Source organism: Panicum virgatum, chromosome 6N (assembly GCF_016808335.1).
Source record: "Panicum virgatum strain AP13 chromosome 6N, P.virgatum_v5, whole genome shotgun sequence".
Taxonomy (NCBI): domain Eukaryota; kingdom Viridiplantae; phylum Streptophyta; class Magnoliopsida; order Poales; family Poaceae; genus Panicum; species Panicum virgatum.
This window is the reverse complement of record NC_053150.1, coordinates 24,907,869-24,922,820: the sequence shown is the minus strand read 5'-3', so window position 1 is coordinate 24,922,820 and position 14,952 is coordinate 24,907,869. Positions and strand designations below refer to the sequence as shown.

Genomic DNA, 14,952 nt, shown 5'->3' with positions numbered 1-14,952 from the left:
TCTCTACTTTTTCCTCTTGGCTACGCTACTGCTACTCAGTTCCTGCCGACACGAGGGAGTTTGCTCAGTGCTTCCAGGACTACGAGGACTTCTAGGCGTTCGTCTCCCAGTCGACGTCCCTGTGGCGCCCTGCTCAGCTTCGGAGAGTTTTTACCGTATTTGTACTTCGCTTCCGCTGTATCAGACATTTATGTCATTAATGTAATAAATAACATTCGTATTCGCTTTACTATATCTTTTTACGTGATATGTGCTATGATATACTGTTCATTCTGTTGTGTATACATGTGACTTGATCCTGGCACGTATATGATTGCTCGGTTTACGTCCTTTTATAAACCGGGTGTTACAGTTCCCAGCCGAGAACCAAGGGCAAAATGCATACCGTCAAGGAGACAGACATGCTCGCTGCAAAGCTAGACCTCCTACTAAAGAAACTCGATGAAGGGAACCGGCAACATATGCTTGTTCCCGTCCATGCCATGAACTCGTACTTGGCGTGCAAGGTTTGTGGTGACGGTGGATACTCGGGGAATGACTGCCCCGAGACCTGTGAAGACGCAACCTACATCAACAACAACAATACTGGGTTCCGTCCACAAGGAGGCCAGGGGTGGGGTCAGGCACGCCCACCATTCCAAGGAGGAGGTAACAACTTTAACTCAAATTTCAATTCGAATTTCAATTCGAACCAACCCTCCTTGAGAGACCTTGTTTTTGGCCAAGCTAAAATAAATGAATCTTTAAACAAGAAGCTTGCTGCCAACGATAAAATTTTAGAAGGTATAAATGCCAGACTTGAAACTCTTTCTTCTGCTCTTAAAAATCAACCAAGTTTCAACAAGATGATAGAAACACAACTTGCGCAAATTGCTGCTGTTGTTCCATTCTCAGAAAAGATAAATGCGGTGACCACGAGGGGTGGTAAGTCCACTCGTGATCCACCGCATCCTAACCATGCAGAGAAAGTAGCAAGGCCACATGTAGAGAAGGAAGAGTCTACAAAGCATGATGACTCTAAAGAACCCGAGGAAGAAAATCCACAAAAAACTTTCGATACAAACTTCCTCCCGTTTGCCTCCCAGAAACAAAAGATCACTGTGGATGAGCAGTTCGCTAGTTTTTTTGAAATGATCCAGAAGATACATGTCAACGTCCCATTACTAGACGTAATGTATGTACCAACTTATGCCCGCTACATCAAGGACATCATGAACAACAAGCGAACGCTGCCCACAATGGAGGTTGTCAAGCTTATAGAAGAACGTAGCGCTGCTATACTCAACCAACCTCCAAAGAAGAAAGAAAACCCGGGATGCCCAATGATCAATTGTTTGATTGGCACTCAACACTTCGGCAATGCCTTGTGTGACCTTGGGGCTAGCGTCAGCGTAATGCCCAAGGTAGTCTTCGACAAACTCAACTTCACGCATCTGACGCTGACACCAATGCACCTCCAGCTAGCAGACTCTTCAGTCCGCTATCCAGAGGGAATCGCTGAAGACGTTCCAGTCAGAGTTCGAGACTACTTCATCCCAGTTGGCTTCGTAGTGCTCGACATGGAAATTTCAAAAGAAACTCCGCTCATCCTTGGACGGCCATTTCTGAGCACTGCTGGAGCACACATCGATGTAGGGGTTGGAGAAATCCGCTTCAACATCAATGGGAAAGAAGAAAAGTTCCCATTCCAGCCCAAGAAGGAACAATGCTCAATGATCAACATCAAATCTGGGCCAAGCACACAAGAAAGAGACAAAAGTGACATCCCCCAATCAAGATCCTATGACCACATGATCCACAAAGACAACCAAGAAGGTGTGGCATAAGGTCGCAAGCTCGTTCTCATCCAATTCTCCAAGACGAACCAAGCAGTGGTAATCACAGCAGGAGAAAGGTCCCGCTCGTCAGACTCAAAACGACAAGTCCTTGCCGAAGGTAAATCGGTACGTATCTCATATTTACTTTTTCACCATTTTACTTTTCTCAGCTTTTTCAATTTTTCCCACTGCATATTTGAATTTTCAAAACACCATGCATGCTAGAAACTTTTCTAGCACTTTTCCATTTTTCACAAAAATCCAAAAAAATATTTCCGATCTTGAAAATCCTTTCGAAAATAAATTTAAACATCTTTTCGAAGCAAAGTTTGGCCGGGTCCCAAAATTTCAAAACTTATAGCCGTTAAGGAGCCCCTGGGCCCTGGCTGTCAGCCAGTGGGCCCACAGGGGGGCTGGCCGAACCCTAGGGTCTGTCGACCCCACCTGGCAACGGCTCCCTGCCACCTTTTTCCAACGGCTAGTGATCATTGTGCTCAGCTCCTAGCCATTGTGCCCGGGCATTCTCTCTTTAAATAGAGGCCGAGGGGTGAGTTTTGAGCTCTCACACTCAACTCTCATTCACTCACTCCCTCTCAAAATCTCTCAAACTTTGCTCTCGGGTTTTCATTGGATTTTTGCTCAAGATTTGATTTCAAGAAACCTCTCTCTCTCATTTCTTTGCTGCAAGAAAGAAGGAGCAACTCATGGATAAGAACATTCATTTCGGTTTCACTAACGTAACCCGTTTCGAGTTGCACTTGGTTTTGTTCCATCATGAAAGGCTTAGGGTGGAAGGTCTCCAGCGCATTCAAAAAGATGATGGGTGGAAGTTCATCCCGTTCTCAGGGTGGCTCGAGCTCGTACACACCCGAACCTACGCCTACACCAAGCACGATGGACTATGAGGAAGAGGAACAATATGAAGAGATGCAAGCCGAACCGCAAGCCAAGGTCATAGAGATTGACGTAGAAGATTTCCCGTACCTCGACTTGCGAGATGATCGTGAACGACAAGGCTATGCCATCCTCAAGAACCGAAGCTTCGTCCACACCCAAGCATTCGATCCGGATCTCCTCATCAAAATAGGTATGTACGAAGATTTCTCTAACATTTGGCATGGAATTGGATGGGATAACTTCATTCCCGTTGAGGAGTATGGTTCTCGACTCCTCACCATCCAATTTCTTTGCACTCTTCGGGAGGTGGAAAACGGGGTTTATTTTTTACTTTTCGGGAAAGAGTATTTGCTTTCTTGGAAAACTTTTGCCGGCCACCTCAATTTCAACAAATGCTGGCCAATTTCTCTCGATCAAACTTACCGCAGTTTTAATCGTCATGAATTTTGGGGCCAGATTTCAGGTCAAGTTGTTCATGGCAAGTTCGCACCTCGGTGCGGCGATATTCATAATCCAACTCTTCAGTTGATGCACAAGTGGTTAACCATCACTCTCTTTCCAAGAGATGACGTCCGACCTGTGCACAACGATGAGTTGCTCATACTTTATGTCATGGTCAACAAGATCAAAATCTCCCCCGCGCAAGCTTTGGTTAAGCAATGGCTTTCGAATTTCAAGATGACGGGTCCTATTGAGTGCACTTCTTTGATTACTCGTATCGCTACACGTATCGGTGCCTTAGAGGGGAATTTTATTCCTTTTATTAAAGGCGACCGTATGTATATCGACGAGGCTTATTTGATCCACGGTCACGCACTCAAGAAAGGCCCGAATGACTCTTTGATTTTCTTCTACTTGGGCTTTACAAATGAGATTGCGCTGCCCAATGTAGATTTTCATTTGTATAATTGCCATTCACTAACCATCCCTCTCGTTCCACGAGAAGGAGGTCGTAGGCATAGATCTTCTGGTTTGCCTGGCAGGATGACAAGAAGCAGGACTAGAAGGGAGGCAGAGCCGACACCACCACCTCAGCAGCCACATCACTCACATCAGCAAGAGGCCGGTGGTTCGTCATGGCACAACGCCAGCACTGAGGAGTGGGCACGGCAGGCACCAGGCCGCCGGTCCACTAGTTCCAGCTCCAGTGGAGCCCCGAACCTCATTAGACGGACGTCCTCGTCCCAAGGTTTCGGTTCCATCACCCAGCAGCTAGGTGAGCTGCGGGTACAGAGCGACAACATACAAGAGACGCTGCACCAACACATCGATACGATCCAAGCATGGTAGCGTCACACTAGCGAGAGACTCCACGACATGGAGCAATTGCAGTTGCAGCGACAGGAGGAGTGGAGGGCATACTGCCGCTGGACGGGTTTCAACCCTGATGATCCTTAGTGAGCCTGAAGCTAGCTTGGGGGAGGACCCCCATGAGAGGTAAGTTGTATCATTTATCTTTACTGCTTTCATAATCTTGCATAAAACCTATAAAAATCTGCAAAATCAGAAAACCCATAATAATTTTGCATAACTAAAAACAAATAAAGAATTGCAAAATTTAGAAAACACCAAAAATATTTCTTTTAATATGTGTAGTAAGCATGGTGTAAGTTTTTCTTATTGAGATGATGAATAGTTGCTCTGTTAATTTTCTTCATATGCTTAGTTACAACTTTATGCTATACCTAGTTTTGGGTTTGTTGGCTTAAAATGTTCAAACCTTAAACTTGAAACTTGTGGGTAGCAAAAAGCATGATCCAAATCTAAGTTGTTGTGAGCTATGATATGGTTAAGTAAAGTCGCTACGATCTTCTCTTATGTGATACTTGATATCCGGAGTATTTAATTTTGAAAATATAAAAATATAATAAAGTTCCACGATGATATAAAATTCCTACCCAAAGCCATATGTTGTTTTCATTGCAAAACCTTCCACATATGCAGCTTGCTATCTCATTGAGCTTTGTCTAATTATTGTGACCCTTAGTGAGATTCATTTCATACTCCCATGATCAAGATCACGTACACATTTCCACCACATGCTATACTTCTACACTAGAAGTAAGCAAACATCCATCCACAAAATAAAACTCCATGTCCATGTGTGACACCACTCTCTCTCAAAAATATATCAAGGATATGGGGCTATGCGAAAAGAAAATAAAAGATGTATACCCAAAGAAGGTATGCCACATGACTCGGCATGTGAAAAAAATAATAAAAGATACATACCCAAAAGAAGGTATGCCACATGCTAAGGCATGTCAAAAAAAAGAAGGAAAGAAAAAGATAGCCCCTTATCCAAAAAGAAAGAAAAAGGAGAGATGGTGCATACAAAAGGAGTTCGTACACCATCCACCAAAAAAATATCCACACACTTGCACATCTTGATCAAGGTTTATGACTTGTTTCTCCTTTGGATTCGGTCTTCGACTTAGAGAAATATGAGAAGCAGGACTAGAAGGGAGGCAGAGCCGACACCACCACCTCAGCAGCCACATCACTCACATCAGCAAGAGGCCGGTGGTTCGTCATGGCACAACGCCAGCACTGAGGAGTGGGCACGGCAGGCACCAGGCCGCCGGTCCACTAGTTCCAGCTCCAGTGGAGCCCCGAACCTCATTAGACGGACGTCCTCGTCCCAAGGTTTCGGTTCCATCACCCAGCAGCTAGGTGAGCTGCGGGTACAGAGCGACAACATACAAGAGACGCTGCACCAACACATCGATACGATCCAAGCATGGTAGCGTCACACTAGCGAGAGACTCCACGACATGGAGCAATTGCAGTTGCAGCGACAGGAGGAGTGGAGGGCATACTGCCGCTGGACGGGTTTCAACCCTGATGATCCTTAGTGAGCCTGAAGCTAGCTTGGGGGAGGACCCCCATGAGAGGTAAGTTGTATCATTTATCTTTACTGCTTTCATAATCTTGCATAAAACCTATAAAAATCTGCAAAATCAGAAAACCCATAATAATTTTGCATAACTAAAAACAAATAAAGAATTGCAAAATTTAGAAAACACCAAAAATATTTCTTTTAATATGTGTAGTAAGCATGGTGTAAGTTTTTCTTATTGAGATGATGAATAGTTGCTCTGTTAATTTTCTTCATATGCTTAGTTACAACTTTATGCTATACCTAGTTTTGGGTTTGTTGGCTTAAAATGTTCAAACCTTAAACTTGAAACTTGTGGGTAGCAAAAAGCATGATCCAAATCTAAGTTGTTGTGAGCTATGATATGGTTAAGTAAAGTCGCTACGATCTTCTCTTATGTGATACTTGATATCCGGAGTATTTAATTTTGAAAATATAAAAATATAATAAAGTTCCACGATGATATAAAATTCCTACCCAAAGCCATATGTTGTTTTCATTGCAAAACCTTCCACATATGCAGCTTGCTATCTCATTGAGCTTTGTCTAATTATTGTGACCCTTAGTGAGATTCATTTCATACTCCCATGATCAAGATCACGTACACATTTCCACCACATGCTATACTTCTACACTAGAAGTAAGCAAACATCCATCCACAAAATAAAACTCCATGTCCATGTGTGACACCACTCTCTCTCAAAAATATATCAAGGATATGGGGCTATGCGAAAAGAAAATAAAAGATGTATACCCAAAGAAGGTATGCCACATGACTCGGCATGTGAAAAAAATAATAAAAGATACATACCCAAAAGAAGGTATGCCACATGCTAAGGCATGTCAAAAAAAAGAAGGAAAGAAAAAGATAGCCCCTTATCCAAAAAGAAAGAAAAAGGAGAGATGGTGCATACAAAAGGAGTTCGTACACCATCCACCAAAAAAATATCCACACACTTGCACATCTTGATCAAGGTTTATGACTTGTTTCTCCTTTGGATTCGGTCTTCGACTTAGAGAAATATGAGAAGCAGGACTAGAAGGGAGGCAGAGCCGACACCACCACCTCAGCAGCCACATCACTCACATCAGCAAGAGGCCGGTGGTTCGTCATGGCACAACGCCAGCACTGAGGAGTGGGCACGGCAGGCACCAGGCCGCCGGTCCACTAGTTCCAGCTCCAGTGGAGCCCCGAACCTCATTAGACGGACGTCCTCGTCCCAAGGTTTCGGTTCCATCACCCAGCAGCTAGGTGAGCTGCGGGTACAGAGCGACAACATACAAGAGACGCTGCACCAACACATCGATACGATCCAAGCATGGTAGCGTCACACTAGCGAGAGACTCCACGACATGGAGCAATTGCAGTTGCAGCGACAGGAGGAGTGGAGGGCATACTGCCGCTGGACGGGTTTCAACCCTGATGATCCTTAGTGAGCCTGAAGCTAGCTTGGGGGAGGACCCCCATGAGAGGTAAGTTGTATCATTTATCTTTACTGCTTTCATAATCTTGCATAAAACCTATAAAAATCTGCAAAATCAGAAAACCCATAATAATTTTGCATAACTAAAAACAAATAAAGAATTGCAAAATTTAGAAAACACCAAAAATATTTCTTTTAATATGTGTAGTAAGCATGGTGTAAGTTTTTCTTATTGAGATGATGAATAGTTGCTCTGTTAATTTTCTTCATATGCTTAGTTACAACTTTATGCTATACCTAGTTTTGGGTTTGTTGGCTTAAAATGTTCAAACCTTAAACTTGAAACTTGTGGGTAGCAAAAAGCATGATCCAAATCTAAGTTGTTGTGAGCTATGATATGGTTAAGTAAAGTCGCTACGATCTTCTCTTATGTGATACTTGATATCCGGAGTATTTAATTTTGAAAATATAAAAATATAATAAAGTTCCACGATGATATAAAATTCCTACCCAAAGCCATATGTTGTTTTCATTGCAAAACCTTCCACATATGCAGCTTGCTATCTCATTGAGCTTTGTCTAATTATTGTGACCCTTAGTGAGATTCATTTCATACTCCCATGATCAAGATCACGTACACATTTCCACCACATGCTATACTTCTACACTAGAAGTAAGCAAACATCCATCCACAAAATAAAACTCCATGTCCATGTGTGACACCACTCTCTCTCAAAAATATATCAAGGATATGGGGCTATGCGAAAAGAAAATAAAAGATGTATACCCAAAGAAGGTATGCCACATGACTCGGCATGTGAAAAAAATAATAAAAGATACATACCCAAAAGAAGGTATGCCACATGCTAAGGCATGTCAAAAAAAAGAAGGAAAGAAAAAGATAGCCCCTTATCCAAAAAGAAAGAAAAAGGAGAGATGGTGCATACAAAAGGAGTTCGTACACCATCCACCAAAAAAATATCCACACACTTGCACATCTTGATCAAGGTTTATGACTTGTTTCTCCTTTGGATTCGGTCTTCGACTTAGAGAAATATGAGAAGCAGGACTAGAAGGGAGGCAGAGCCGACACCACCACCTCAGCAGCCACATCACTCACATCAGCAAGAGGCCGGTGGTTCGTCATGGCACAACGCCAGCACTGAGGAGTGGGCACGGCAGGCACCAGGCCGCCGGTCCACTAGTTCCAGCTCCAGTGGAGCCCCGAACCTCATTAGACGGACGTCCTCGTCCCAAGGTTTCGGTTCCATCACCCAGCAGCTAGGTGAGCTGCGGGTACAGAGCGACAACATACAAGAGACGCTGCACCAACACATCGATACGATCCAAGCATGGTAGCGTCACACTAGCGAGAGACTCCACGACATGGAGCAATTGCAGTTGCAGCGACAGGAGGAGTGGAGGGCATACTGCCGCTGGACGGGTTTCAACCCTGATGATCCTTAGTGAGCCTGAAGCTAGCTTGGGGGAGGACCCCCATGAGAGGTAAGTTGTATCATTTATCTTTACTGCTTTCATAATCTTGCATAAAACCTATAAAAATCTGCAAAATCAGAAAACCCATAATAATTTTGCATAACTAAAAACAAATAAAGAATTGCAAAATTTAGAAAACACCAAAAATATTTCTTTTAATATGTGTAGTAAGCATGGTGTAAGTTTTTCTTATTGAGATGATGAATAGTTGCTCTGTTAATTTTCTTCATATGCTTAGTTACAACTTTATGCTATACCTAGTTTTGGGTTTGTTGGCTTAAAATGTTCAAACCTTAAACTTGAAACTTGTGGGTAGCAAAAAGCATGATCCAAATCTAAGTTGTTGTGAGCTATGATATGGTTAAGTAAAGTCGCTACGATCTTCTCTTATGTGATACTTGATATCCGGAGTATTTAATTTTGAAAATATAAAAATATAATAAAGTTCCACGATGATATAAAATTCCTACCCAAAGCCATATGTTGTTTTCATTGCAAAACCTTCCACATATGCAGCTTGCTATCTCATTGAGCTTTGTCTAATTATTGTGACCCTTAGTGAGATTCATTTCATACTCCCATGATCAAGATCACGTACACATTTCCACCACATGCTATACTTCTACACTAGAAGTAAGCAAACATCCATCCACAAAATAAAACTCCATGTCCATGTGTGACACCACTCTCTCTCAAAAATATATCAAGGATATGGGGCTATGCGAAAAGAAAATAAAAGATGTATACCCAAAGAAGGTATGCCACATGACTCGGCATGTGAAAAAAATAATAAAAGATACATACCCAAAAGAAGGTATGCCACATGCTAAGGCATGTCAAAAAAAAGAAGGAAAGAAAAAGATAGCCCCTTATCCAAAAAGAAAGAAAAAGGAGAGATGGTGCATACAAAAGGAGTTCGTACACCATCCACCAAAAAAATATCCACACACTTGCACATCTTGATCAAGGTTTATGACTTGTTTCTCCTTTGGATTCGGTCTTCGACTTAGAGAAATATGAGAAGCAGGACTAGAAGGGAGGCAGAGCCGACACCACCACCTCAGCAGCCACATCACTCACATCAGCAAGAGGCCGGTGGTTCGTCATGGCACAACGCCAGCACTGAGGAGTGGGCACGGCAGGCACCAGGCCGCCGGTCCACTAGTTCCAGCTCCAGTGGAGCCCCGAACCTCATTAGACGGACGTCCTCGTCCCAAGGTTTCGGTTCCATCACCCAGCAGCTAGGTGAGCTGCGGGTACAGAGCGACAACATACAAGAGACGCTGCACCAACACATCGATACGATCCAAGCATGGTAGCGTCACACTAGCGAGAGACTCCACGACATGGAGCAATTGCAGTTGCAGCGACAGGAGGAGTGGAGGGCATACTGCCGCTGGACGGGTTTCAACCCTGATGATCCTTAGTGAGCCTGAAGCTAGCTTGGGGGAGGACCCCCATGAGAGGTAAGTTGTATCATTTATCTTTACTGCTTTCATAATCTTGCATAAAACCTATAAAAATCTGCAAAATCAGAAAACCCATAATAATTTTGCATAACTAAAAACAAATAAAGAATTGCAAAATTTAGAAAACACCAAAAATATTTCTTTTAATATGTGTAGTAAGCATGGTGTAAGTTTTTCTTATTGAGATGATGAATAGTTGCTCTGTTAATTTTCTTCATATGCTTAGTTACAACTTTATGCTATACCTAGTTTTGGGTTTGTTGGCTTAAAATGTTCAAACCTTAAACTTGAAACTTGTGGGTAGCAAAAAGCATGATCCAAATCTAAGTTGTTGTGAGCTATGATATGGTTAAGTAAAGTCGCTACGATCTTCTCTTATGTGATACTTGATATCCGGAGTATTTAATTTTGAAAATATAAAAATATAATAAAGTTCCACGATGATATAAAATTCCTACCCAAAGCCATATGTTGTTTTCATTGCAAAACCTTCCACATATGCAGCTTGCTATCTCATTGAGCTTTGTCTAATTATTGTGACCCTTAGTGAGATTCATTTCATACTCCCATGATCAAGATCACGTACACATTTCCACCACATGCTATACTTCTACACTAGAAGTAAGCAAACATCCATCCACAAAATAAAACTCCATGTCCATGTGTGACACCACTCTCTCTCAAAAATATATCAAGGATATGGGGCTATGCGAAAAGAAAATAAAAGATGTATACCCAAAGAAGGTATGCCACATGACTCGGCATGTGAAAAAAATAATAAAAGATACATACCCAAAAGAAGGTATGCCACATGCTAAGGCATGTCAAAAAAAAGAAGGAAAGAAAAAGATAGCCCCTTATCCAAAAAGAAAGAAAAAGGAGAGATGGTGCATACAAAAGGAGTTCGTACACCATCCACCAAAAAAATATCCACACACTTGCACATCTTGATCAAGGTTTATGACTTGTTTCTCCTTTGGATTCGGTCTTCGACTTAGAGAAATATGAGAAGCAGGACTAGAAGGGAGGCAGAGCCGACACCACCACCTCAGCAGCCACATCACTCACATCAGCAAGAGGCCGGTGGTTCGTCATGGCACAACGCCAGCACTGAGGAGTGGGCACGGCAGGCACCAGGCCGCCGGTCCACTAGTTCCAGCTCCAGTGGAGCCCCGAACCTCATTAGACGGACGTCCTCGTCCCAAGGTTTCGGTTCCATCACCCAGCAGCTAGGTGAGCTGCGGGTACAGAGCGACAACATACAAGAGACGCTGCACCAACACATCGATACGATCCAAGCATGGTAGCGTCACACTAGCGAGAGACTCCACGACATGGAGCAATTGCAGTTGCAGCGACAGGAGGAGTGGAGGGCATACTGCCGCTGGACGGGTTTCAACCCTGATGATCCTTAGTGAGCCTGAAGCTAGCTTGGGGGAGGACCCCCATGAGAGGTAAGTTGTATCATTTATCTTTACTGCTTTCATAATCTTGCATAAAACCTATAAAAATCTGCAAAATCAGAAAACCCATAATAATTTTGCATAACTAAAAACAAATAAAGAATTGCAAAATTTAGAAAACACCAAAAATATTTCTTTTAATATGTGTAGTAAGCATGGTGTAAGTTTTTCTTATTGAGATGATGAATAGTTGCTCTGTTAATTTTCTTCATATGCTTAGTTACAACTTTATGCTATACCTAGTTTTGGGTTTGTTGGCTTAAAATGTTCAAACCTTAAACTTGAAACTTGTGGGTAGCAAAAAGCATGATCCAAATCTAAGTTGTTGTGAGCTATGATATGGTTAAGTAAAGTCGCTACGATCTTCTCTTATGTGATACTTGATATCCGGAGTATTTAATTTTGAAAATATAAAAATATAATAAAGTTCCACGATGATATAAAATTCCTACCCAAAGCCATATGTTGTTTTCATTGCAAAACCTTCCACATATGCAGCTTGCTATCTCATTGAGCTTTGTCAAATTGTTGTGACCCTTAGTGAGATTCATTTCATACTCCCATGATCAAGATCACGTACACATTTCCACCACATGCTATACTTCTACACTAGAAGTAAGCAAACATCCATCCACAAAATAAAACTCCATGTCCATGTGTGACACCACTCTCTCTCAAAAATATATCAAGGATATGGGGCTATGCGAAAAGAAAATAAAAGATGTATACCCAAAGAAGGTATGCCACATGACTCGGCATGTGAAAAAAATAATAAAAGATACATACCCAAAAGAAGGTATGCCACATGCTAAGGCATGTCAAAAAAAGAAGGAAAGAAAAAGATAGCCCCTTATCCAAAAAGAAAGAAAAAGGAGAGATGGTGCATACAAAAGGAGTTCGTACACCATCCACCAAAAAAATATCCACACACTTGCACATCTTGATCAAGGTTTATGACTTGTTTCTCCTTTGGATCCGGTCTTCGACTTAGAGAAATATGAGAAGCAGGTATGCCTTCAATCCTCCATACCTATAGCTCCACAGATGTAGCCATTAGAGATAGGTTGAGGAAGAAAGGCATAATAAAAAACTTTGGTAAGGAATTACAGACATTGAGCGATCCGAGAGATCATTCGAGGAACTTTATAAATTTCTTTTGAAAACTTTACAAAACCTCCAGATTGACGGTTGAACTAAACAGAAAGAAATATGAGCACTCTATGATACTATTCTGACTCTCAACCGCCAAAGATGAGGTGAAGCTATAAGCTCCATAGGAGTAAGATAAGAGGTAAGAACAAAGGCCAACTTATTCAAAATCAAGGTAAGAAGCATTTGGTTGTGCCTACGTATAAGTTGGAAATTCAACATCGTAGCAACTTCTGATCAACAACGAGCGCCTTGTTTTGCTCGGACGAGCAAAAGGCTAGTTTGGGGGTGTCGTTGATGGTCGTTAAGTGCGAAATATGAGCGTCAACTATACTCATAAAAGAAGGAAAACCATACCTCTTACTCACATATCTGTATCACTAACCTAGCTCCACAATTGTTTTCGAAGATCTATGATTTCAGGAGTACAAGTCCGGAATAAGAAGAAAACACGATGAATACGCAGACAAAGTCGCAGAAGATCACGTCCTGCGTAACACATGCAAAGGAGGCCCACAAACCAGACCAAACCGACCAACGAAGCCCCGGCACCGACCATCTGACATCAGGACCCACCAGGCAGTGTACCAGAGAAAGGCGGTGGCCAGCCGCCAAAGTGGGGCCGGCCGAACCTGGACAGACGCCGGTCCAGGTGCACTTTGGCGGGAAGATCACTTTGATCATCCTGAAGGCGGTTATGAATGTTTCCAAATTTATCTTGGCGGGAACCGACCTCAAGGAGCTATAAAAGGGGCCTCCCACCACTCTCACCACACACACCACTTGAAGGCCTCTCTCTCACACTCTCTTGTGACTTGTACTCCTTAGGGCAGTGGAGCTAGGCTAGTACTTCATCTCTTTAGCGAATCTAGTCGTCCTCGGGGTTGGCGACCAATCCTCGGCCTCTGGTATGGCTTTGTATTCCGACTCTTGTTATGCTATTCATATTGAGTTTGTTCTTTGTTATCTTGCTATGTTCTTAGCATGCTTAGCCTTGATCTGTGCTTTATCAAGTTATACTAGTTGCTTGCTTAGATCTTAGCTTGCTTTGCTTGATCTGGATAAGGATATCGGTTTGTTGTGCTTTTGGGCTTTCCTTAGCATCTTACCTGTCCATCCGAAGGGTGGGGGACCCGGGGGTGCTAGGGTACCTCATATGCGGACATGGTGCCCGGGTATGCGAGATCCTTCGGATATGACGGTGCTCCACAGTGTGACTGGGGTAGACTGTAGGTGGTGACAGCCCTGTTGGTCCACCGGGAAGCTGCTTCTCGGTTAGCGTACTCCCCGACGTTCGGGTATTGTGTAGGAGTTCATGCAAAGATGAAAACGGGACTGGATGGTCTCCAGTGCGGGTCATTCTCCCCGATGTCCCTAATTTCCCGGCACCTGCAGTTCTAAGCATGTGGCTAACGTAACTTATCTTCTAACATGAATAGTATACTTGGATCTGTGCCTATACTCCCACTAACCTTAGGAGTGCTTGTTTATTCTTTATTAATGAGAGTTGGTTGTTCTGTGTGTGTCACATTACCCCTGATTATCATTTATTTATCACTTACCCCTGCATAATAAGTAGTTTGCACCTTACTTCATAATGTCATGGTTATGGAACTAGTAAATATCTTTACACAACCTAGCCATCCCTTGGGAAAATATAAGTTACGATACCCTGAATACTTCCGGGTGAAATGCTACAAAGGTATATCCGTGCGCATGCGGATCCTTTTGTAAATTTTAAGACATACCAACACGACATTCCCTTGGCGGCGTTGCTAGGAACTAACCCCTCCCTTGGCGGCGTTGCTAGGAACTAACCCCTCCTAGTGGCGATGCTAAGAAATGCCAACAGTGAGCCCAGTCTGCGATGTTGTTATCATCATCATTATCTTCTTCATCGTCTTCCATCAGAACTCTAGGTTCACCATGCTTATCCCATTTCATAAAGGTGGACGCGCAGAGTGTTTCTTTTGAAGAACTCCTTTTTATTTCCATAAATGCGGCATGGACAAAACATAAAACATTTCGATGACTTGTGGGCCTCAGCAGCATCGAGAAAAGACTTTAGACCATTAATCCACGCCTTGGTGCACCGATCACCGTATATCCATTATCGGTCCATCTACAATAATATTTTTTTATTAGATAAGCAATTTTGTTCAATGTAAAAGAGTTTCACAATTCTGTATCAAGGAACAATATTATTTCATTTTTATTTTATTATTTTGCAAATTTTACACTAAAAAATTTAAATAACAAAGGATTAATCATGTTGCAAAACCATTTCTACGAATTAAACATTAAAACATAAAATGTCTGAATAGCCATCACACAACATGATTAATTATACATTGCCCA

General features: G+C 42.5%; 1 protein-coding gene across 1 annotated transcript; it reads left to right on the top strand.

The window, feature by feature from the left end:
- Positions 1 to 845: 845 nt before the first annotated feature.
- Positions 846 to 1,826, top strand: LOC120678023. Its single transcript, XM_039959188.1, has one exon. It carries the CDS (start codon positions 846 to 848, stop codon positions 1,824 to 1,826), a length of 981 nt encoding a protein of 326 aa, XP_039815122.1.
- Positions 1,827 to 14,952: the final 13,126 nt, after the last annotated feature.